This window comes from Epinephelus moara, chromosome 4, assembly GCF_006386435.1.
Source record: "Epinephelus moara isolate mb chromosome 4, YSFRI_EMoa_1.0, whole genome shotgun sequence".
Lineage (NCBI taxonomy): Eukaryota > Metazoa > Chordata > Actinopteri > Perciformes > Serranidae > Epinephelus > Epinephelus moara.
The window spans coordinates 23,081,398-23,105,962 of record NC_065509.1 but is presented as its reverse complement, the minus strand read 5'-3'; the positions used below and the strand labels follow the sequence as shown (position 1 = coordinate 23,105,962).

At 42.5% G+C, this 24,565-nt stretch overlaps 4 protein-coding genes across 5 annotated transcripts; 3 read left to right on the top strand and 1 right to left on the bottom strand.

Annotated features, from left to right (window-relative positions):
• The first annotated feature begins 5,486 nt into the window (after positions 1–5,486).
• On the top strand, positions 5,487–8,847 carry LOC126388934 (endonuclease domain-containing 1 protein-like). 2 transcript variants are annotated; one of them, XM_050042332.1, is made up of 3 exons: positions 5,489–6,038; positions 6,081–6,120; positions 8,013–8,847. In XM_050042332.1, exons 1-3 carry the CDS (start codon positions 5,680–5,682, stop codon positions 8,616–8,618), a joined length of 1,005 nt encoding a protein of 334 aa, XP_049898289.1. In that variant the 5' UTR covers positions 5,489–5,679; the 3' UTR covers positions 8,619–8,847. The 2 variants fall into 2 exon arrangements, with proteins under 2 accessions (XP_049898288.1, XP_049898289.1); XM_050042331.1 differs by having other exon boundaries at positions 5,487–6,120.
• Positions 8,848–11,599: 2,752 nt separating this feature from the next.
• Positions 11,600–13,928, top strand: LOC126388935 (endonuclease domain-containing 1 protein-like). Its single transcript, XM_050042334.1, has 2 exons — positions 11,600–11,905; positions 12,427–13,928. The coding sequence occupies exons 1-2, from the start codon at positions 11,600–11,602 to the stop codon at positions 13,030–13,032; spliced, it is 912 nt and encodes a 303-aa protein (XP_049898291.1). The 3' UTR covers positions 13,033–13,928.
• Positions 13,929–14,073: 145 nt separating this feature from the next.
• On the bottom strand, positions 14,074–19,655 carry si:dkeyp-121d2.7 (zinc finger protein 853). The gene is given in 6 exon segments (XM_050042632.1): positions 14,074–14,687; positions 14,689–15,632; positions 15,749–15,860; positions 17,198–17,370; positions 18,708–19,036; positions 19,443–19,655. Coding segments are annotated over 5 exon segments (1,602 nt in total). The 5' UTR covers positions 19,018–19,036; positions 19,443–19,655; the 3' UTR covers positions 14,074–14,624.
• Positions 19,656–19,919: 264 nt separating this feature from the next.
• mif (macrophage migration inhibitory factor) lies at positions 19,920–21,886 on the top strand. The gene is made up of 3 exons (XM_050042633.1): positions 19,920–20,134; positions 20,960–21,132; positions 21,601–21,886. Exons 1-3 carry the CDS (start codon positions 20,027–20,029, stop codon positions 21,665–21,667), a joined length of 348 nt encoding a protein of 115 aa, XP_049898590.1. The 5' UTR covers positions 19,920–20,026; the 3' UTR covers positions 21,668–21,886.
• The last annotated feature ends 2,679 nt before the right edge of the window (positions 21,887–24,565 follow it).

Genomic DNA, 24,565 nt, shown 5'->3' with positions numbered 1-24,565 from the left:
GCTGACAGCAGAGCAGATGTTTTCACGGAAGAGACTGGAGGCGTGCAGCGACAGGCTCAGCGCTCAGGGAGCTGCTCCATTACAGGGCGTACGGGCTCTATTAGCCCCGAGTCAAACTACTTTTATTACAAAGTGGGAGCGTCAGAGAAGAAACTCTCAAACGTTACAAAGTTATGGTAATGATATTATCTCATATTTGATTACTGAGGAAATAAAAGTCAGCCTGCGTAAGGACTTTATAATGGATTTTATGAATAAAGTTGTTTACTGCTGCTTTATGTAGGCCTAACAATACATTAAAGGGAGAGTTCACCTCAAATCATATTTAGTGCTATTCATTAACCCTTTCAAAGCTGGATATACATTAGTTATCTCGTGCTGCATTCAAACACCTTTCACAAGAATTTCAACCTTTGAAACCTGAGAAAATTAATTTGTTTGATTTCTTTAAAAAAAAATGTGCAAAACGCTACAAGGACAAAAAAGACAGGGTGGGGGGATTATTAGAAAATGATCTAAAAAAATGCTTGAAAAATGTTCTTAATAATATTATAATGATATATATTTTGATTATATAAGAGAAAAAACTCTTCCTCTCTCTCTCTCTCTCTCTCTCTCTATATATATATATATATATATATATATATATATAAACATAAATTTAGTATCTTTTCAGGCCATTTCCTTGTTTGTTTGGCTGGAGGGACTACATCACCCGGCTGGCCTGGGAACGCCTCGGGGTTCCCGCGGAAGAGCTGACGGAAGTGGCTGGGGAGAGGACTGTCTGGGCTTCTTTGCTGAGGCTGCTGCCCCCGCGACCCGGACCCGGATAAGCGGAGGACGAGTACGAGTACGAGTACGAGTTTTTGTTTTTGTTTTTACTTTTTAAAAATATATATATTTTTCAATATTTTTTTCTGTAACTTTCCCTAATTTCTTGCTAATTCTTGGATAATTTCTTGTAAAGTTGCTCATTGCCTTTTTCTTATGTTCTTGACTCAGGTCAATTTGCTCAGGTTTTTAAGGGTTAATCTACCTTAAAACTTCAAATAGGAGCCCGAGCTATTATTTGCGTAAATCACTGAACTCAACGGGCTTATATTTGGGACAGGCATCTATATCCTCCTGAGACCTGAACTTCCCAGCTATTTGGGATCAGTGGGACCTGGTAAGTATAAAAACAAAACATTGACAACAATAAAAAAAAACAGTCCCAGTGTCCTCAAACGAGTCGATAATAAAGTCCCAATGTCCTCAGACAAGTACTCCTAATAAACAGCGTCTTATCTTGTTGCTCTTACTAAAATTGGTCAAATTTGTTGTCATATCAAACTACAAACATTATTAATCATAAATAAATAAGTTTCAACCATAAAATGTGATCAGGTTTGGGACCTTGTCTACTTTTGTGTCAGGATTGGCTGCAGACTGACTTGGCAGAGATGGCTGCCATCTTGTTTTTACATGGATTACTACATTGTGCAAATTATCCTTCCGTTCACCAATGGAAATCTTGTTACGACTTTTGCTTCCTCTAGATAGTCAAGATTGATCGTCTTTTTAACACTCTGCCAGGGCCACTAGATGGGACAAAAAGTGTCCACGCACGAGGACAACAGGCCTAAATTAAACAGAATAAAATATAAGGTCAAGTAAACCCAAAATGTGATGTTCTCATATGAGGACACAGGGACTCTGGAGGGTGTGGGACAGGCTTTAATTCCATTTACACAAAACTGTTGCTCAGCAAAGATGGGAAATACTAGCTAATTGTTTATTTGAACCAGTATGAATATTACATGTATAAAAATCAGGCTTCAGAAACACATTAATTATGTGTCATGTTGCAATACTTGTTTCATGGCACCTGGCCTACAGACACAACACCACTTTATCCTGTTAAAACAGCAGTTATAACTTGGATTAATTGTTATGAAAAACACTTTTGATTCTTTTGAATCGCAGGAAATCGAGGGATGGACACATATTCTGACTGTATGACTTTATTCCAAAAAAGTTGGGACACTGTGTAAAACATAAATAAAAACAGAATGCAATGAGTTGTAAATCCCTTTTGATCTATATTCAATTAGATACAGTCCAAAGACGAGATTTTTACTCCTCAAACTAACACATTTTGTTGTTTTATGTAAATCTACACTCATTATGGATTTGATGCCTTCAAGACGTTTAAAAAAAGTTGGGTCTCTAATATTGACAATTAATCTGTGTACTAATGTGTCAAACATTATTTAATTAACAGTTTCAATTAAATAAAGGTCAAAGAAGATTTACAAATCATTGCATTCTGTTTTTATTACCATTTTACCTAGCGTCCCAACTTTTTTGTAAATGGGGTTATACCTGTTTTCTCTCTGAGAGTAAAGACAATTGTTTGACAAACTGTTTAACAGCTTAGATTGGCTTGCACTGGCTGTCCAGCCTCTGTACTCATGTATGAGCACATGATTAATTTTTTTTCTCCCTATATGTTTTAAATCCCTACAGTATTTAAAACTGTGGAAAACAGGGTTCAAATTCAAAAGCCGGTTGCAATAGCTGCTGCGAAATGGTCGCTCAGGCATCATTAACTTAAAACAGGTTGCACAAGCTAGTTCTTTACACAGATATTATAAGTGTAAATAGTTAAATATTTACTCATAACTACTTACTGCGGTGCAGCTAACTGTTCTCTAGCTGACCCAACTCACTCATTACTTGTGCTTCAGAGTGAAGCTGTAGTGTACAACTTTATTTCAACAGGTAAATGAGCCAACACACCCTACAGCCGCTGAGTCAGTCAACACAAAACAAAGAAGAAGAGAAACAAGCTGACACAGAGTAAGTCAGCAAGGGGAGGGATGTATGACTATTATTGGGAGTGGTTAGAAGTATTGTCTTTTTTTTTTTTTTTTTTTTTTTTTGCTGCATCTGAGGGAGGGTCTTTTATTAGAATTTCTGTCGTACTCCATTTTCTCTTGCAAGCAAGATAATATAAAAAGAGATAGTTATCTAACAGGCAGCTTTTTTGTGCACCAGGGGTCATAAAAGTGTTTTCTACATGCAGACGTCAATCCTGTCTTTGTTTGAAGGGTTTATTTTTCCTATCACTATCAAACAGGTAGCTAAAGTCTGTGTTATGATAAACAGTCAAACATCTGATCTCATGTGCTTTCCGTGTTGTCAGCAGTTCTCCTGTGTGTGGAAACTGAAACTATGGTAATTCCAGGCCATCTACAGGTTACAACTCATCACCAGTGACAGTAAATATTATTACTCACAGTTCAACTAGTTTCACTGACCTTACCATTAGGCCACAGCATTTGTGTCCATGTCTGCCTGCTGCCAAGTGTCATGTCCCTGAGTGCTCACTAGATGGCCTCTATAAACCTGCCACATCTCAAAGATCAAATTAAATATTCATACAGAGCTCAGTTTGTCCCTGGAGTTTCTCCTCTGGCAAGAAATACGACCAGATGTTAAGGTATTAATCACAACTTAAACACCAAGGCAACGTTTTATGCTATGAATTGGTAAAACTTTATTTGGATAGTCCACCTGCAGTAGTTGTAACATTTCAACAGTTTATTAGTTGATTCAGCTGGTTTGCTTTGTCTTCAAATGTTTAACTATACAGTATAATTGAGTTGAACTTGAGCTACTCACTTGTCCTATGCAGTGTAGGTTGAGCGAATAATTCAAGTTCAGCTAGAATTATACTGAGAATATGTGGATATGTCCATGAATTGTCACATATACTGTTAGATAATCTGATTAACATCTACAGAAGAAAGTTTAACAGTTTAAATTGTTAAATCTCAACCAATCCAAGTAATATTACAGCGATGAATTTATAAATGTGTGTGTCCAGGAAATCACCGTTCGTCCTGGCAGGGTGTATTAAAAGGAGCAACGTTTCTGATTTCTAGCCGTAAGAGAACCTTTACAAATCACAAATGGAAATAAATATATCATTTTTCAGTGGGGAAGGGGATGTGTTCTTCCTGTGTCTTCCTTTCGAGTGAATATTTAATCTGAAAATGACAAAAAAAAGTGTGTTCATGAGCCCAGAGTATGATCTGACATGACATAAAAACTTTTTTGTATTATTCCTTTTCACACTCTTATCCATACATAAAATAAGACATAAAATCGTAGTATCAGTACTTTCGGTATAGTTTCACTCCACCCCTATGTACATCCTGGTCCCAAATCTACTTCTGGGCTTTTATTTGTAGTCAGACTCACCCACAGCAATGTCTGAAATGGTCCAGTGAAAAAGCTCTCCCAAAATCTGCTTTACTCATATCCATGTATTTACATACTCATACTCACGATGGTGCTCTTTCTCCTAGTTAAGATCAAAAAAAAATTTCATGCCCCACCTGCAGCTATTGCAATTTTTGGCAATAGTTGTGTACAAAAAAAAACCTGACTCAGGAGTTTTGAGGAGATTTCCTGATCAAAATTGGCTACATTTTACTAGAGCAGCAATAAGTACAATATTTATTTGTTTTTTTAAATAAATAATGGTGAATATTTTGAATAATTTCAATATTTGAATAAAATGTGGTCATCAATATCGCTTTTTTTTTTTTTTTAGGATAACCATGATTATTGCTGGCCTGCATGCCTCCACCCTATTGGCAGCCCTGTTTGCAGTGTACATCACTCTGGTTTCCCCCATTTTTACATCATTTCTACAATTTCTTAATACAATAAAAATATAATTTTTGGGCAAATTGGAGCAGAATGACTGAAACTGGGGATTTTCCTACAAACAGATAAAGCACATAACAAAATAAAGACAGTACAGACTTTTGGTAAAGTAAGTTAAGAAATAATGGAAGTACTATATGGAGCGTTTCCGTTCCGGAAAATATTTCTGGTTCAATGAGGGAAGTTTTGATGACAGTAGAAACACAAGACCACACAGAAACTGGAGACAGAAAACGAAACTTGCTGACTTGCTCAGTGGAGTGTGTTGGTGAGATGATATCAATCAGCAGGTTATTGCCAGTAAACATCCGAGGATGCATTAAAACAACTCCCAGAGGTAGTTTGGGATGTATAAATGCAAGAATAAAAGTATGTGTTGGCATCACAAGCATCTCACTGCGATCCATACGGAGCTCTGCATCATGCAAGGTAGTCGTGGCTTTTCCACACTTCAAGATGTTTCATTATTTTAGACAAAATGTGAGAAAGCTGGGGACAGGTGCTCTGCAGGGAAATGCTGCAGCACCTCAAGAGGCCTGTAGTCCCTGCAGCTATAAAAATCTGGTCCTGGAGGGGATGTCTGCGAGACAACAACAACATCTACAACAGTGAGCAAGCAGAAACTGCACTGTCAGTTCCTGCAGCATTTAAATAGCATGTAGGATGGTAGATATGAGATATTCTAATCAAAATCAAATAAGGTCAGTGTTGATGTTTAGCTCAAGTTTTAGAGCACATCTTCTCTTTCCCCACCTTACTAACATGTGACTGACGACTTGAAACAAAATGGCCTCCACCTCAGCTGACTAATGAAAAAAGGATATGCAGACCCATTGTTTCCCAGAAGGCAGCCTGACTGCCTGTTAACAGGGGAAGTTTGATAGGGTTGGGGGGTGGCTTACTCTCACCCACAGGGTTCCAGCTGTCAGGGTATATAAGAGGAAACCTCAGTGACACTGAATGGACACAAAGGAAATATCGGTTTTATCTAACTCTGGAGCTTTGTCTGAGAGGAAGTCTGTCAACAAACGACCTGCTGCCCTTTTGTGCAAGATGCCTCAAAGGAAGATGCTGCAAACATCCACAGGAGCCCTGCTTCTTCTCCTCCCCTGGTTTGGTGGCCTGGTCCTTGGGGAGATCAGCGACGACTTCTCTCAGTGCCTCGACTTCTTCTATAATAGAACTCCACCGAGGGGCATCAATGCAGCAGGATACCAGCCAATATGCCAGCGCTACAAAAACCAGTACCACTTTGCCAGTTTGTATCACCGTCAACAGCGTGTACCATTGTACTCTGCGTACATACTCAGCCCTGCAGAGCGTGTACCATTGTACTCTGCGTACATACTCAGCCCTGCAGATGGCAAACGACCCAGAAAGACTTGGATGTATGAACCACAGGTAAGTAAAACAGTGTGTGGTATCTAAGAGAGAGACCACTATCTTTAAAGCTGGAGTCTATTGAGCATTACTGTGTTTGATATAATGTGTTAAGATATGCTCAGACTATACACTCAGTTGCCGGTTTATTATATTATATTTAGTATTATTTTGTCCAACCCATTTATATCAATGGGAGTGGGTTAAATATCAGAAACACACCTCTGTATAATGCAACACAGGTCAACAGCACCACAAACGACATCATCTAAAATTATCCTAAAGTGTAATAAACACCTTGTGAAAAAAAGTTTTAACTTTATTGTTACAGCCTTGATGAAAGAATGATTTATTGCTGGGCTGCTGTGTGGTACGCTGCATTAGTTTTAAATAGATGTACCCAATAAACCGAGCGTACACCAGTGGCGTAATGTAGTTACGATGGGCCCCAGTGCACGCTATTATGCACGTATCATCTGGTCACATTATCAAACAGAGGCATGACACTGGACAATGTCAACACACATTTTAGAGCAATCATGATTTCATATCTGTATATCACATTTCTAAAGAAAATAAGAAATTATTCATTTAATTTAATAATTTTAATAGTATATTTATAGTTTATGTAAAATAAGCATATGATTTTTTATAGATGCTACTGACTATTTTACCAAAAACAAACAAAAAAAACAAGAGGGATGATGGGTTTGCCTTTTTCGAGGCCATATTCAGCAAAAGCACCATTTTCAGAGTTCATCTTTTAACATAGGCATGTTTCCAAGGTGACAGTCTCTCTCATAAGGGCCCATTCTCTGCCCAACAAGTCACTGGGGGCTCACTCTCTCTAAGGTCCCCTGCACCTCACAGACCCCAGTGCAAGCACACCGCCTGCACTGTCTGTGTTTACGCCCCTAGTGCCCACTGATTATATAGATTAGAAGGAAAAAATAGCTCCAATAATGGCAGAGTAAAGAAAAGCTTGTTTCTGGTTATGGTTTTTCTACAACAGAGCATCATTTCCTTTGTTCAGTGAATTACTGTAGAGTTTGTCTAAGTAACTAAATTTGTGTTTATGTTTTAAGGCAATAAGAGACGATCATGTGACAGAAGGTGTCGCTTTATCAGTAATTCCAGCGTTAGAGACCATTTCACAGAGGCACCTTTCGCAGCCGTATGATATGCACCAGGCACATCAGATTTAGCAGCAGCAAGTCGTCAATTACCACTGTCAGTCAGTGGTAGCAGTTTGTAATGGCAACTAAAGAGCGAGGTGGATGGGTCAAACAAACTCCACACTTCTACGGGAGCCCGCTGTTTGGTCCCCATGTGAATTTAGGCCAAACTATGACATGTTTTTTTCTTAACCTAACCACATGCTTTTGTTAAAAAGACTAAATTTAAGAAAATCAATTGAAAAATGAAGAATTTTGCCTATGTTGTAAGTTTATTTTGAAAAAGACTTCATGTTAAGAGTAGATAGCGTCAGTTTCTTGTGAAACCTTTGAAAAGACAGAATGTAACAAGTGTAAACTGACACGCTGTCTGAGTAACATTCACACTGTTTTCTAATAGTCTTGCATCTGTGTGAGGTGTGTATAACTACTCTGCTTCAGCCTAAAATAAAGTTTTTATGATTACCCTAAAGTAGAAGCAGCCTATCTCAAAGTGCAAATACAAAAATGCTGTCATACATTTTTTTTCCTATGGTCAGATAACTAGGAAAAGGGAGGCGGAAATTTCATTAGTTCCATTTCCATTTTTCTTTTTTAGACTTAATGAATAAGTCACACCCAAGTGCACAGTCTCACATTCCTGTTCAACTCAAGCAGTATTAAGGGATCAATAAGCAGCAAAACACTCATTTGTAGCTTCTAAACGGTGACATGTCCTTCTCTGTCTTTGTCGTCAAGTTGGCGTTTTCCCGTGCCAGCCCAGAGATGCAACAGTTCCAATACCCCGTGGACCAGAACGTGATTGAGAGCCAGGCGGTGATCGACGACTACAAGAACTCCACGTTCACCAAAGGCCATCTCAACCCCAGCTTACACCAGAAGACAAAAGAGGACCGAGAGGCCACCTTCACCCTGACAAACATTGTCCCTCAGCAGAAAGGCTCCAACTCAGGCCCCTGGAACAATCTGGAGAATGACGTGTTGAGAAGATTCAAGGCCTTCTGCAACGGGTCTATGTATGTGATCACCGGAGCCATGCCTTATGAGTCTGAACACCATTGGATCAATAATAGGGTGTCTGTTCCCGAGTACATGTGGTCTGCCTACTGCTGCCCATCCTACAGATCTGACCTCCCTGAGTCTGTGAAGCCCTTTTTCCCCACATATGCTGCAGTGGGAAGAAATGACCGCAACAGTGGAGAGGAGATTGTGCCGGTTGATGTCAAGGCGAAGGCCTCGGTGAGGGGTTATGATGTGAGGCGGATGTCTTTAGAGACACTGGAGGGCATCCTGACACAAAGGCTGGCCATGCCCATCAGTCTGTTTCATGGGCAGTGTCAGTAGCGAAGGTGAAAAGCTTAAGTTCCTTCTTGAAATCAAATATTAACTGCTATGGGTGTGCGCTCAGTAATCACCATGTACAGCACATCTTTTCATGTTTAATTCCTAAATGAGTGTGTGATTAATCAGGACACAGATATGTTGCTGAAAACATTTTTTTTATAATTAGAGTTTTGTAAAATAAATAGTTTTCCCCTCTTGTCAGTGTCATCTTGTAACATGATTTTACTAATAAAACAAAATGGAAATGGTGAAGATGAGAGCCTTCTTAAGAAAAAGAATGTGTTTATTTAATTGTAAATAAACACTATGTTTGTTCACTCAAATGCAAACACCTCCAAACAATGGTTGCACATTTCACATTTTGTTCATGCAGAAAGTGAACAGCACAACGCAGTGCAGGACCTAGCACATTCGGCATCCTAGGCAAATGTCCCCCTGGTGCCACCTGGAGTGCTGAGTGTGTCTTTGTCTGGTTGTTTTTTTAATTAGTTAATTATTACACGTGTACCTTAACAACTACCCTACCTTGTATGGCTGGATCAACCTGTTGGGGAGCCCGAAGCAGAGCAAATGAATAGGCACCTGTTCCTCCTTGTCGGTTTATCCCTCTGTCTGTGCAATGTAAAGTTTTTCTGTGCTGGAAAACTAAGTGGTTCCAGGTTGGCTGTGTAATTTAGATAAATACATTCAGGAATATGTTACATTTAAGCAAAAAACTGAGAAAAAATCAGTTCTTGAATCTCAACTTTGACACAAGGACCCTTTTCTAGACAAGGAGGGCCTCAAGCAGGACCCAGTTTAAATGACTTATCATGTCAGCTGATGTTTCAGTTGTGCATCGTCCCCAAAATAATTTGCAAAAAGTCGTGCAAAAAGGGGGAGACACGTCAAATAATTTTTTAAGCACTTGTGAGGGTGTTATGTCTTGTCTTATATTTTATTTTGGCTTAGGGAGGTCATGCATTTTCTGCCAGTCACTCAGGGAGGCTCAAGGAAAAATATTTGTAGCTTCCTGGAGAGTCAAAATAAAACAATATAAAATTCCACCCCAGCCAACCCCTCCTCTGATAAGTAGAAAACAGTCCCTTAGCTTAGATTAGCATAGCCCAGTTAGTCTGGCTCTGTCCAACGGTATCAAAATCTGCCTACCAGTCTCTTTAAAGCTAATTAATTACCATGTAAGCCTATAATTAGCTTTTAATCTGTACAAATTTCTGTTTGTGAAAACGTGGCAGAGACTTCCTGGCATCTTTGCTGATTGCCTGTTAACCTCATGATGACAACAAACCTCCACAAAGTTGCAGGCCAAAAAGATTGCGCACATAAAACCATGAGTTGTTGCGTTCACACTTCTGCTTTCGTATGAAAACATTTTTTAACAAAACTGATGAAACACATTTATGAGGCAGCTTTAGAGGTGCTATTGGGTGGACTTTGTCACCTTGTCACCAGAGCCACACTGGCTGTTTCCCCTCTGCTTCCAGTCTTTATGTTAGGCTAACCAGCTGCTGGCTGTAGCTTCATATTATAACAGAGAGGAGTGGTATTGTGTTCTCCTGTACTGTTTCTTTGTTGTATTTAGCATGAGCCTTATGATGATTTGGTGGCTTTTGGGTTTTGATTAGAAGAGCAATTTGGTGTCCTTTTAGATGTTTTTGTGGCAATTTCAATTATGTTAATACAGTTTTGGTGGACACTTGTTGTGATGAGCACTTCACAGGCACTAATTTGATTGATTGAACATTCTGACACACATATTGACTTACCATGATTCCTCACTTCTCTGTGTTCCCTGCAAAAATCAAATATGCAATTAGAGGCGGGTACATTCTTGACAGCCATATCAATTATAAAATGTCCCAATCATTTATCCTGTGCACACAATGGGAGTATTTACTTGCCTCTACAGTCACTACTGTTTTGCTGGCAAGATGGATGGCAGTGGTGGTGATAGAGGTCAGTGTTGGGGTTTACATAGTTATGTGTAACTACTGTAGTTACATGTAAACAAAATACAGGTAACTGTAACCAGTTGCAGTTACTGAGAAAATATATGTAATTTAAATTACATCCATACATCCATACATCCATCATCCGCTTATCCGCGGCTGGGTCACAGGGGCAGCAGGCCAAGCAAAGCACCCCTGGCATCCCTCTCCCTAGCAACGCCTTCCAGCTCCTCCTTGGGGACCCCGAGGCGTTCCCAGGCCAGATGAGATATGTAATCCCTCCAGTGTGTTCTGGGTCTGCCCCGGGGCCTCCTACCAGTTGGACGTGCCTGAAACATCTCCAGCAAGGGGCGCCAAGGAGGATACTGATCAGATGCCCGAACCACCTCAACTCACCCCTTTTGTGAAGGAGCAGCAGCTCTACTCCGAACTCCCTCCGGATGTCCTAGCTCCTTACCCTATCTCTAAGGCTGAGCCCAGCCACCCCACGAAGGAAACTCATTTCGGCTGCTTGTATCCGCGATACATTTCGGTCACTACCCAGAGCTCATGACCATAGGTGAGGGTTGGGACATGGATGGACGAGTAAAGTAAGTATATCAGTTAAATGTTATGCAGAATATAACTTTCATTCTGTTGATTTGCAAGTTATTGAAAAAGTTATCAAAATGATTATATTACTTGTTACATTTTTAAAAGTGGGTAACTAGTGTGACATCCCTGAAGCAAGTGAGGAAGTGAGTGATGAATTGTGACATTGTTCGTGTGGTGGTTTGTGGGCTGATGCTGACAGTGTCCTACCAACCTTAGAGGCTTTTTAACTGAAGAGCTGTCAAGAGGTTTCTGGTCTGTGTTTGAGCTACTCTGCAAATAAATACATCTTGCTATTCATCTTGCTATTCAGCTTGGAAGAAGAGACTGTAGTAAGTTTGGGTTTGAGAGGGTATCAGGAATAAAGTGTGTGTTCTCTGTGAACTAATAAGCATCTCTTTCTCCAGCACAGGTACGGTGGTTTCTGCTCTGTTGTGCAGGATGTCTCAAAGGAAGATGCTGCAATTATCAGCAGGAGCTGTGTTTCTGCTCCTATCCTGTTTTGGTGACGTGGTCTTTGGAGAGATTGGCAACAGCTTCTCCAAGTGCCACAGTTTCTTTTATAAAGGAACTCCTCCAACAGGTATCAGTGCAGCAGGATACCAGCCAATATGCCAGCGCTACAAAAACCAGTACCACTTTGCCAGTTTGTATCACCGTCAGCATCGTGCACCTTTGTACTCTGCGTACATACTCAGTCCTGCAGATGGCAAACGACCCATTTCATCATGGAAGTATGAACCACAGGTGAGAATAACACTGTGTGGGACTGTGTCAAGAGTGTTTAAGAGTTAAGTTTGTCTTCATAAATCGGAAATGGAAGATCTCACAGACACATGAAAATGCTTCATTTGCTTGTAGATCTAATGGGAATTTATTCTGGGGTTGTAAGACGATGATGGTAAATGTGAAAAAGAGCACTAGCACTTCCCATACTCAGTGTCATTGTGGTCGAAGTATGACTTGCACAAATGTACTGTTTACCGTAACCTTCAAGCAGAAGTAGAGGCAGCCTATCTCAAAGTGTTAATACAAAAATGTTTTTACACCTTTTTTTCTCCTCTTGTTAGATTACTTAGAAAGGGAGGTGGAAATTTCATTAGTTCTGTTTCCATTTTTCTTTTTTAGACTTAATGAATAAGTCACACCCAAGTACACAGTCTCACATTACTGTTCAACTCAAGCAGTATTAAGGGATCAATAAGCAGCAAAACACTCATTTGTAGCTTCTAAACGGTGACATGTCCTTCTCTGTCTTTGTCGTCAAGTTGGCGTTTTCCCGTGCCAGCCCAGAGATGCAACAGTTCCAATACCCCGTGGACCAGAACGTGATTGAGAGCCAGGCGGTGCTTGACGACTACAAGAACTCCAAGTTCACCAAGGGTCATCTCAACCCCAGCTCACACCAGAAGACAAAAGAGGACCGAGAGGCCACCTTCACCCTGACAAACATTGTCCCTCAGCAGCAAGGCTCCAACTCTGGCCCCTGGAGTGATCTGGAGAATGAGGTGTTAAGAAAATTCAAGGCCTTCTGCAAAGGGTCCATGTTTGTGATCACCGGAGCCATGCCTTACAAGTCTGGGCCCCGCTGGATCAAAAACAGGGTGGCTGTTCCCGAGTACATGTGGTCTGCCTACTGCTGCCCATCCTACAGATCTGACCTTCATGAATCTGTCAAGCCCTTTTTCCCCACATACGCTGCAGTGGGAAGAAATGACCGCAACAGTGGAGAGGAGATTGTGCCGGTTGATGTCAAGGCAAAGGCCTCGGTGAAGGGCTATGATGTGAAGCGGATGTCCTTAGAGACACTGGAGGGCATCCTGACACAAAGGCTGGCCATGCCCATCAGTCTGTTTAAAGGGCAGTGTGGGTGAGACGCTCTAGTTAACCAGCACACAGTTCATCCATCATAGCCAGGGTTCTTCTGAGGTAGTGTCTACTCAATGTCTTAAAGGGACACCAAAAATTCATACTTTCCCTCTTATTTGCAGTGCTATGAATATGGACAGTTTTGGTGTCAGCTGCTGAGTGTTGGAGATATCAGCCATAGAGATGTCTGCCTTCTCTGGATTATAATGGAACTAGATGGCGCTCAGCTTGTGGTGCTCAAGGCGCCAAAAAAAAAAAGCAATTTAAAATCGTAACAGCAATGTCTCTTTCCAGAAATCATGACCTGGTTACTCAAGATAATCCACAGACCTTGTTGTGAACAGTTTCATGTAGGAACTCTTTACTTTACCACACAACACCTGCCAACTGTATCACTACGCAGAAGGAAGCGTGCATCTACTCATGGACAAGAGGCTCGTGCTCACAATGGCTCCTCCTCAGCTGAGCTGTAACAGTAGCTAGCTCAGTGTTGCTGGGTGAGCAAGCAGTAGATGCACGCTTTGTTCTGCACAGTGATAAAGTTGGTGGTTCGGTAACTGCTCATATCAAGGTCTAATGATTATCTTGCATAATCGGGTCATGGTTTCACAATTTCCCCCTGAGGATCAATAAAGTATTTCTTACTCTGGTTCTAATTCTGGAAAAAACATTGCTGTTGAGTTTTTCAAATATATTGTTTTGTCACTATAAGCTCCGCAAGCTGAATGCCATTTAGTTCCATTATATTTGAGATGGCAGACATCTCTACAGCTGATATCTCCAACACTTTGCAGCTCACACCAAAACAACCTAGACTGATAAATAGAAGAAAAATTTGTGTTTAATTTTGGGGTGAACTGTCCCTTTAGAATGACTCCCTCATGCTTTAGCTACTGTATGAGTGTTTAATTATAATGTTGTCTTGTCTCATAATGGCTGGAAATTAATATTTCTGATGATTATGATCTTGCAAAATTCTTTTTCTTCCCTCTTTTATCAATGTCATGTTGTGATTTTGAACAATAAACCAACACTGAAATTGGTAATGAGCCTTCTGATGAATAGAAATATTTATTTCTTAATATGACCAAAACACAAACATACAAAATACCAAGTTGACAATTATATTGTATCAGCAAAAAACAAGGGCATCGGCTGCAACATGAGTGACTTATTGATATAAAGACAAAAGAATGTACAATTTATTGATCATAAATAAGTACAAGCTTTGTACATACAAATGAGAACACTTCAAATTAATATGGCTGAAGAACATTTGAGATTGATTTTATTCCTCCCCTCACAGAGAAACACCATGTACAACTGTCTTCCTGTCAACTTTGGACATTTACCTTCTTTGTTTTTATTCAACAATAATCTTCCACACATGTACCTGTTTCTTGTCTTTAACTTAATTTAACTTCTTCATCCTGTCAAAGCATATAAGAAAGGCAACTCCAAAGTCACTGAAAATAAAATGAGCATCCTCCGCTCACATTCATCCCCTGAATTCTGCCACATTCAATTAAAAACCTGCTTTTTCTTTCCAGTTCGATCAGAGATTTGAAGGATGTGCTCTAAAAACACTGGTGGTTTTTCAGTTGCTCCACGTCACTGAAGCCGCTTCCACAGTTGGAGCACTGGAGTGTCGCCTTTTCACTGTTGTGTATGAGTTGGTGTCTCTTCAAGTACTCCACGCGACTGAAACGCTTTCCACACGCATCGCACCCGTATGGGCGTTCGCCTGTGTGAATCCGCTGGTGCCGTTCCAAATTGCCCAGGCGACTGAAGCTGCGTCCGCACTGAGGGCACCGGTGCGGCCTCTCGCCTGTGTGCACCAGGTGATGCCGTTCCAGTGAGCGCGAGTGCGTGAAGCGTTTCCCGCAGATCTCGCAGCAGTGTGGCCGTTCAGCAGCACAGGCGCACTCGTGGTTCTTAAGAGCCCAGGCGTGGCTGAACGTGTTGCCACAGTGGGCACAAGGGAAAAGACCATCCTCCTCGCTGCCCTGTAAATGAGAGCCTCCGAGTGGACAGGGGTGCTCCTCCAGCTCAGCCTCTGAGGTGAAGCCTCCTCCACACTGTGGGCAGAAGTGGAGCAGGTCCCCACCACCCTCCTCTTCCCCTCCACTCTCCCCGACACTCCCCGGAGCAGACAGGTGGGGCAGGTGCTCCGACTCTCCCTGCTCCACCGCATCCTCTCCAGTCATGCCCGCAGCCGAGTCGCCCTCCCTCAACTTCTTCGACCAGCCTAACCTCAGCTCCACTCCGGCCCTCACTGCGTCCTTCAACCTGCCCTGCCCTATCTGCTCCTCTCTCTGCAGGGTGGGTGGCTCCAGCTCTTCGTCCTGCTCCATTCCATCAAGACCAATGTACTTGGGGGCCAGGCTGCTCTCGCTGCCTCGCACCACTACTGAGCCAGGACTGACAGGATGAGGCGCCGTCATGGCAGCCTTTTCACGCCCTCTTTCAGCCCTCAGTGCGGACTCCAGACCCCTCAGCTCATCCATGGTCATGCCCCCCTGCGACGGCTCTGATGAACCCACCTCCCAGTCCTCGTCCTCTCTATCCCCTGAATGAAGAGTTGGTGGATGATCTGACATATCTCCTGAGTAGAGACAAACAGAAGGGGAGGGAAAGTAATCAGTTACACTTTCTTTCTATTGGTCTCCAAACATTTCACTAACTTCCCCTCCTTCAATCAGTGTGTCCTGGGCTCATTACCTTCGCTTTGGGCTCTGGAGCCGGGGTGGAAGTTCTGGTTGGGTGGGTCCATCTTCAAAGCCTCCTTGATTAGTCGGAGAGAGGCAGGTTGATAGCCCTCTGTTTGTGCAAACTGCGTTGGGAACAAGAGAGAACATACTAACTTGAGTGAGTACCTCAAACCAGGTAGACTATGATATGTATTCCTTCATTTGTAAATGCCTTTTTCAAAATGGTTTGGTAATGTACATGTAACACTCATCATAGCTATATGTTCTGACGCTACCATACCAAGTCATGTTTACAACGCAACTGGGAATAGACTGTTTCAAACTTGACGGCATAAACACTCTAAGAGCATGTGTCCACAGTTTTTTCTGAGAGCAAGAACGCAATCATCTTTTTTTTTAAATTGTTCCCAATGAGACGAGTGTATGCAGCCCCTCTAGGCGCTGCACCCAGCGTCTTTTTTCAGAGCAATTTTCCTTTTTTGTGCAGCCGCTCCGAGCACTTCTAGTTGAATATCTCTTAACTTTTCAGAAAGGCGCCGGTGTCGTCACTGTTGCTCCTTTTCCAGGGCTCGTTTCCCTGGTAACCAAAACAGAGGGAGGAGCTTGTTCCGGCTGTGTCTATCTGAGCTATATGATATGTCTGACAAAAACTGTCACAACAGAGACAGAACAGCCCTGTGATTCCATGATTTCTGACCTGATTTTTAAAAATTAAGCTGTGGGATGAAGCACTCCCCAGCACCCTGCAGAAACACTATGTGGACACACGCCCTAAATTGGCCCTACTTAGACTGATTTATTCATATATTTTGTGTCAAACATGTGAGACAAAAAAAGCTGAAAACAAAACAAAACCATTTGTATTTCCTGTTGGAATGTTTTGCTGTGTATGTAAATGACATCAGCTGACAGGAAGTAAACATGGACCCAAGCTGTTGCCTAGCAATGCAATTCCAGTGGCAAGGTCTATAAAGTTATATGATTGGTTATATTTATGTAAAGCCATTTTTATCAGCCATCAAAAGCACATTGTAATGACTTCACAGCAAGGCTAATAACACATTCTGCATGATCTGAATATTCAAATGCAGACGACAAGTGAGGAGCGGATCTGCGCTCTGCCACTTGGTCATGTGGTGAAATAGCAAACAGCTTTTCACCTCTTCCAGTAGTATTTCCACCTAAAAGCTTGCCACACTTGAGATGTGGAGGGCCCTCCTCAACAGGCTCCTCTGGAAGCTAAATATCAAATCAATAGCGCTCCCTTCATCCACCACATCTCTGCAGTGATTTGATGGCCAAAAAACACAGGCACAACTCTCTCTGTGTTATCTCTCTTTATACTGTCTATGTTCTTTTGCGTTCAGTGTGAAGCTGCTGAGCAGTGCAGAGATGCTGTGCCACTTTCTCCTCCTACTCCTCCTCCTCCTCCTCCTCTGAGAAAGCCCGTCTCCCTCACCTCCTCTTTGATGTTGGCCGTCTCCTCCCCCTCACCGCTGAGGCTGCCCTCCCCTTCCTCGTCCTCCACCATCCCTCCCTCATCCTCTTCATCCCCCGGGAACTGGATGAGGTACATCTCCCTGGCCTCCTTCCCCCCTCTTCCTCCTGCTCCTGCTACCATCCCCACAGCTCCTGCACTTCCTCCTCCTCCTCCTCCTCCTCCTCCTCCTCCTCCTCCTCCACCACCACCGCTGCCGCCACCTCCACCTCCACCTTCCTCCCACACACCTCCAGGCCAGCCTTTGCCATAGGCTGCTGCTGGGCCCTTCTTTGACTTGCCTCCTGTGGAGAAGAGAGGAAGACGAAGGAAGGGTGGGAGGGAGGTGAGAGAGGAAGGAGAAAGTGAGGAGGGAGGGCATGGGGAGACAGGAAGGAGAGAGAATGAAATATGAGGGGGAGAGAGATAAGTGGGAGGAGATGATTGCAAGGCCAGGAGAGAGAGATGAAGGAGAGAAGAGGGTGGAGAAGTGGGAGATGAGGAGGAGGAGGGGTTGGAGAGACAGAGCGAAACAGGAGCAGAGAGGAGGTTTTGGGGGGAAGGGAGAGAGGAAAGGGAGCAGGGGGAGGAAGTGAGCATGATGAACGAGTATGGAGCGAGGGGGCGTAGAAGGACAGACAAGAGAGCGGGAAGGAGAGAGAAACACGTGAAAGGGAGGAGAAAAGCAAGAGCGGCAGAGACGACAGGGAGAAGTGGAATTGGCGGGGGCCAAGGGGGAGAGGAGGAGGAGGAAGAGGAGAGAGGGAGGACATGTTGAAGGAGAAAGAGGAGGGGTGAGGATGAGAAGGTGAAAAGAGGAGAGAGAGAGAGACAGCAGGGAGAGGAGAAGTGGAAGTGGAGAGGGAGTATGTAATTATGGTGGCGGTGGAGAGGAGCGGGAGAGGAGTGGAGTGGAGGAGGAGGAGGTGAGGGAGGGAGGGAGGGGGAGTGTGTGTATGTGCATGTGTGTGTGTGCAACGTGATGAAGGAGAGAGCAGAGCAGGAGGAGGTGGGGGCAGGGAGAGAGGAAGGAGGCGAGGGCGTGAAGGAGAGAGGAGCGGGAAGGGGAGGAGGAAGAGTTGGAGAGAGAGAGACAGAGAGAAGTGAAGGAGGTGGGGGGAGGGAGAGGAGCACGGCAGGAAGGGAGGGAGAGAGTGTGCCGAAGCACAGAGGAGTGGGAGGGACAGAATGCAGCGGAGAGAGAGAGAGGAGAGGGGGAGGTGAAGGACAGAGGGAGCGAACATGAAGAGGAGGCGGAGGAGGAAGGGAGGAGGGAGAGAGGAAGGAGGGAGGGAGAGATCAGCTCTTGCCAGATGGTTTCCAACAAAACAAGTGCGTCTTCACATAAGCCCTGACTGCACAGCAAGATCCCTGTTTCTCACATTAACACACACAATCACACTGAAGATTCAGATGTACAGCATTACATGTATGACACTAAGGGTGATGCATGCCTCCTTGTTTGGGAGGAAAAGCCATCCTCAATACTTACGGGCCACCTCAACTTTTCGTTTCTGCCGCCCTCCTCCTCCACCTCCCTCCTCCGCTGCCGCCAGCCCGGCGTTGCGGCGGTTGGCAGCCCAGCCCATCCCGTACTTGCGCTCGGTCCTCAGCTTGTTCTCGGTGAGCTTCAGCCGCTGTTTGAGAGCCTCGTTCTCCTTCCTGTTGAGGGACAGCTCCACCAGGTAGTCGTTCACCATGTCCTGGAAGAGTTTGGTGATCTCGCACACCGAGGCTCGGATCAGACTGTCCATGACAGCCGTCAGATGCGTCTCAAACGTGGACACCGATTCCTCCATCATCTTGGCCACAGGTTCGGACCTGATGGTGGATCAATAACAGTTGTGTTGTCAAGGCAGCGTGTCATCACCATTAGCTCCCACTGAGAAAGTTTCACAGTGTCAATCTAATACACAGCCATAGCCACTTAATATATACAATACATGTCAGTTAGGAACATTAACTTTATTGGTTAGCTAGCAGCTACTGTTTATAATATAGTACGTGCGACAGCTGATACACACATGCACCTCTGCATCGTTTAATTAAAGACAACACAGCAGCTCTATTTGAATCATTTAACACTGAATACACAGCCTGCGTCAGGTTAGCTTGTTAGTAAACTTGTAATGACACACAATTACGTTGAGACGAAGAGGAGCAGCAACCTCTCCTTCTGGAAAGTGATCGTGTTAGCAGCCTGGCTAATTTAGCTCTGTATACGCACCGTTTCTTGGATGAAATCCGGTGGGGTCGCTTGGACGTGAAACGGCGACAGACGGTGTGATTTCACGGATCGCAGATAGGCTCGCTCGATGATCACAGGCACGAAGACACGGTGACAAAGGAAAGCGCCATCCAACTTCTGCCCTCTCTCTCCCTGCCACTGCTTTCTCTCCCTCGCCTCCTCCTTCGGCACTGCTTAATGATGCTTGAGAACACTGCGCATGCCCAGTACCGTAATTACCCGACACTCGAGAACAGCCGCACCCTGGAAAGCACATATGCGCCCCACATTTCCAAGACTGTAAATGTGGTGTTATTTGTGAGCAAGTGTGAACAAAATAAGGAAATAATAACACAAAAATACTTAGCCACTACTTGGCTGGCGTTTTGTTTAGCGTGTGTCAATAGAGGTGTCTTCCAGGACTGAAGGAGGCGCTGTGGTCTTTTTTTCGCATGACTGCACGCATTACAAAAGAGGAGAAGAAGTCTTTTCTTCCGCCTGGGGGCAGAGTCACCGCATCTGCAGCTTGGAGAGGCACCGTGTGTTCAACAAGGAGAGAAAGACGACTCTAAAAAGGAGCAATCATGCCGATGTTTGTTGTGAGCACCAACGTGGCCAAAAGTGATGTACCGATGGCTCTGTTGTCCGAGGCTACGGATGAGCTGGCCAAAGCCATGGGCAAACCTGCACAGGTAGGTAGGCCAGGGGCGCATTTGCAGACCGTATACTAACCTGGGGTTCACAATGAAACAGGTTATCTGCCTTTATTTCTTCTGCATCAGCTTGATAGGTTTAACTTCTACATAGAGTGCAGTGCAACCAACACCTGATACTCACATTTAACTGCAGCTAAAAGTAGAGATCACATGACCCTCTGCTGAATGAATGAGGCGAGCTTCTTGTGCAACTATGCAAACATAATCCAGACTGTTATTTGCAAAGTTGGTAGATGATTGATCAGCTGCGTCAGTTCACCAAACCCGCAGTTTAATATTAAATCTTTTTGTAATGTCATGCAAACTGTACTGGATACTACTCAGAGCAACATCCTTCCAGAATGTTCATAACAAAAAAATATTTTGCCACCAAAATTTAAAGTTGGTGTCAGTGATCTCTGTCACTTCATCACAGTATAGGCCATGGTTTAACCAGTGCAACTAGCAAGATGTTCACAACAAGCTGATCTGGACTGCACACCTTTAAATATTTATATTAATATCTGTATTTAGTCAGGTGTAGCTGCCACTGAAGGTGTTTTCTGGGAAATAAATTAGTTAAAATATGTTACAGAAGTTCCACATTTCTCCACCAGAATGATATTAAAGAACATTTAGGTCATTATGTAGAGAAAATATTGTAAGTCAAACAGATATTTTGGTAACTTGTTTGAAATGTCTACAGAGTTGGGTTGCAGTGGGAGAATTTGGACTCATGACTTAACTATGTAATAAAATCCTTGCTACACCCTTCAAGCCGATGATGCTGAAACTGTCTCATTTTGTGTCTCTGTCTTCCAGTACATTGCCGTGCATATTAACGCTGACCAAATGATGCTGTTTGGAGGAAAGGGAGACCCCTGTGCTCTCTGCTCCCTCCACAGTATTGGCAAGATCAGCGGTGCTCACAACAAGCAGTACTCCAAACTCCTGTGTGGACTGCTCAACAAACACCTGGGCATCTCTCCTGACAGGTACAAATAAACACAGCAACCAGATCTGTATGCTCCCAAACTCTGGAATGCACTTCCTGTCATGATACGATCATCCACTTGTGTATTCACTTTTTAAAAAAAGTTTAAAAACCCTTTTTTAGGAGGCGATTTCTGTAAGGTAGAATATGTTAAGTGTCTGTATATGAATATATGTGTTTTGTGCATATGTGCATAAGCTTTTGCACAGAGCACATGTGTTTACAGTATGGGTGTATTTATGTACGTGCCTATTTGTGTGAATGCATGTACATATTTGTACACATATGTATATCTATTTGTTTTGTATTTCTATTTGTACTGCTATATAAATTGATTTATTATTATTACTGCACATAATTTGATGAGTAAAGTTAACATGGTGACCAAAACTTGCCGAGTTAAATACTCCTGTATCTCACATACCGTGCTCCGATCTCATTAACCTATTTCTCTTTGTGTTTATTTCAGGATTTACATTAACTTTGTAGACATGGATGCAGCCAATGTGGGCTGGAACAACACCACCTTCGGCTGAAATGGAGGTTGACACCCTGAAATAGAAGATCATTCCAGTTTATGTCATATTTTCCTATATGTACGAGCATAGTTAAGACTGACAAAAAAAGACAGTAAAGACACCTGGTAATTCAACCGTTAATATACTGTATGACTGTCTCTAAAGCACTGAACCCTTTAGCTTTGCACTTATTTTTTTCCATTAAAATGCAATAAAGCAAACCCTGCAAATCATAAATGAAGCCCTGTTTCTTTGATTGTGTAGCCTGACAAAGACACAAGCTACATTTTATTTATCTACTTATTTTATTAGATGCAACCCTGGAAAAAAAAAACAGTTAAATATAAGAGACCTTTTCACTGTAGACAAGTTGTTTAAATATGCAGACAACATGGCTTTAGTTGGTCTCTTACAGAAAACAGACCCAGCGGGTGAAGTTGCTGACCTGGCTCACACTAAGGCCCTTCAAACATGGTGTCACATCAGCAAGTTGGAAATTAATGTGGCCAAGACTAAATAATTATTTGCACAAACAACTTCTGAAGACAGAGCCAGTGTCAATTGATGGCCAAAATGTTTTGGACTCCCACGTGAGCCTCTCTGGAAATACTGAGTATATTTTCAAGAGATGTTTGCTATCTTCTTAGCAAACTCAGTGGCCTTGGTGTTAGTCAGCAGATTTTAGTATTAGTGTACAGAACTAGACCCAGGACACGCTGGAGGGATTACATATGTAATTTGGCCTGGGAAAGCCTTAGGAGCTGGAAAATGTTGCTGGGGAGAGGGATGTCTGGGGTGCTTTGCTTGGCCTGCTGCCCCCACAACCCAGCCCCAGATAAGTAGATGAAAATGGATGGATGGATAGATTAGTGTTTTAGACAATGTTTTAACTTTTCACCTCCCTGCATCATACGGTCATCCTAACTGTACATTCAAGAATAAACTCTCTAGGATTGTGACAATGGCAAGTAAAATAGCTGACAAGCCTCAAAGGCCCTTGACCCATCTCTTAACAGAAAGGATGAGTACCTTGGCAGATAGCAACCATCCTTTCAGCCAGTTCGAGCTCTTGAGCTCCAGGAGGCACTATAGAGTCCCTCTGACAGCTAAAAGAGTATTTAAGAAGTCCTTCATCCCAAATGCAATCTGTATCCTTAACCCAACAAAGTGACAGATGAGTTTTAAACCACAGACACTGAGCTGATTTAATGTGTTAAGTGTTTTGTAATGACCTTATGTTTGTTTTACTGACTATTTGTCTACTTCTTACAGTGTTGTCTTTTGTGTCTAGTAAGCCAGATACAAATTTCCACCCCTGGTAGACAATAAAGATGTATTAGCCTATATTCTACTCTACAGCACAATACCAGGACCCTGAAACTGAAGCAGCTGCATGGAATTCAGTCATTGTGTATTTCAGTATTTTCACCTGTGCTTTTCCTGCTGTGACATGTCAAAATGTCTCCCATGAAAACAACCTATTTAGCCTGTGGGATAAGTGTGGCACTGGCCATGACCTGTGACCTCTCTGAGCTTCTAAACTGTGTTAACTATTTAAAAAAAAAAATAAGCCAAAGCAAAAGATGAAATATCCTGAGACAGAGAAGCCTTCTTTGGGCTCCAAAATTCATGTGAGAAATATAACAACTTTTCCAGAACAGCTGTCATGTTTTACAGTTTGTAATTGAGAGCCAAGAGAAGATGACAGCCCAATGAGTGGTGCTTTGAACCACTCAGCTGACAGAGAGATTCACGGATTGAACGAAAGCTGTCAACTATCTACTTTACAACTTAATAAGTGTCTGTCTGAGCTGAAGGCCTGTCGACCTTTGCTTGACCACAATGAGCCAAGTGTGTGCTGATGTTGTGAAACTACTGTTTGCCTGTGTTTGTTGACATAGAGGGAGTTTTTGATTTTAACACTCAAATTCATAGTATTTGCATTGCTGATTTCTTGCTGTCTGAGGGGAAGCCAGAATTATATTTTGTCAGTGAACTGCACAAATACTGCAAAAATACACATCACTAAGTATGCCTTTGATAAAAGAGACATTTTACCCATTCTTCTTTTGGGATATATATCCTATGTCTTTTTATTTTGTATTGTACAAGTTGTTTTGGCAGCTGGTATATGTGTATATATACAGTAGGTTATTAGCAGTTACTGTAGGGGTGGAATAACCAATATGACAATGTATCCTGATAAAAACTCTTAGTTTTTACAAGACAGTGAGCTGAATGTTCTGCACCACACTCTTGTGGTGTATAAAACAGAAAGAAAGCAATATTATGTTTGCAAATACAGAAGTAAAAGGTTATATTATGATATATTGGACATTATCTGAGGAAATAAATACTGAATGGTGTAGGCTATGTTAGGATTTCTACTTTTGGACCTGAAGGGAGAGCAAATGTCATGTGTATTACTGTATGTCAGTTTATCTGATTCTTTGACATCATGCAAATGTATTGCTGATATCCAATGACAGATTAATACAGAACTATTTGTTTGTCATCACCAGGCCAAAGAAGGTTTGCCTTAAATTACATCAAGTTAGCCCAAATGACATGTCCATTGTAATGTGTCCACTTTGTCCCAGGTAATAATTTAGGGTATTTGGAATAATAAACAAGCTCCATGTCCATCAATTCACTGACACCATCGCAAAGTAGTAGTCTAACATTTGCTCTACGAAAGAAATCAAATGATATAAATACATTTATCCTCCTTCACTTGAGGTAATTGACCACATGGGTTTATTTGGTGTAACATATTCCAGCTGTCAAGGCAGGACACACGTTACTGTAACAAACAGTGAAATATTCAAAATTAAATACAAAGTTGGTAATATTCGATTGCATTTTGTCTTCATATGGGCTTACTTATAGCGTTTGACAACAAATTCCCACTGGAAG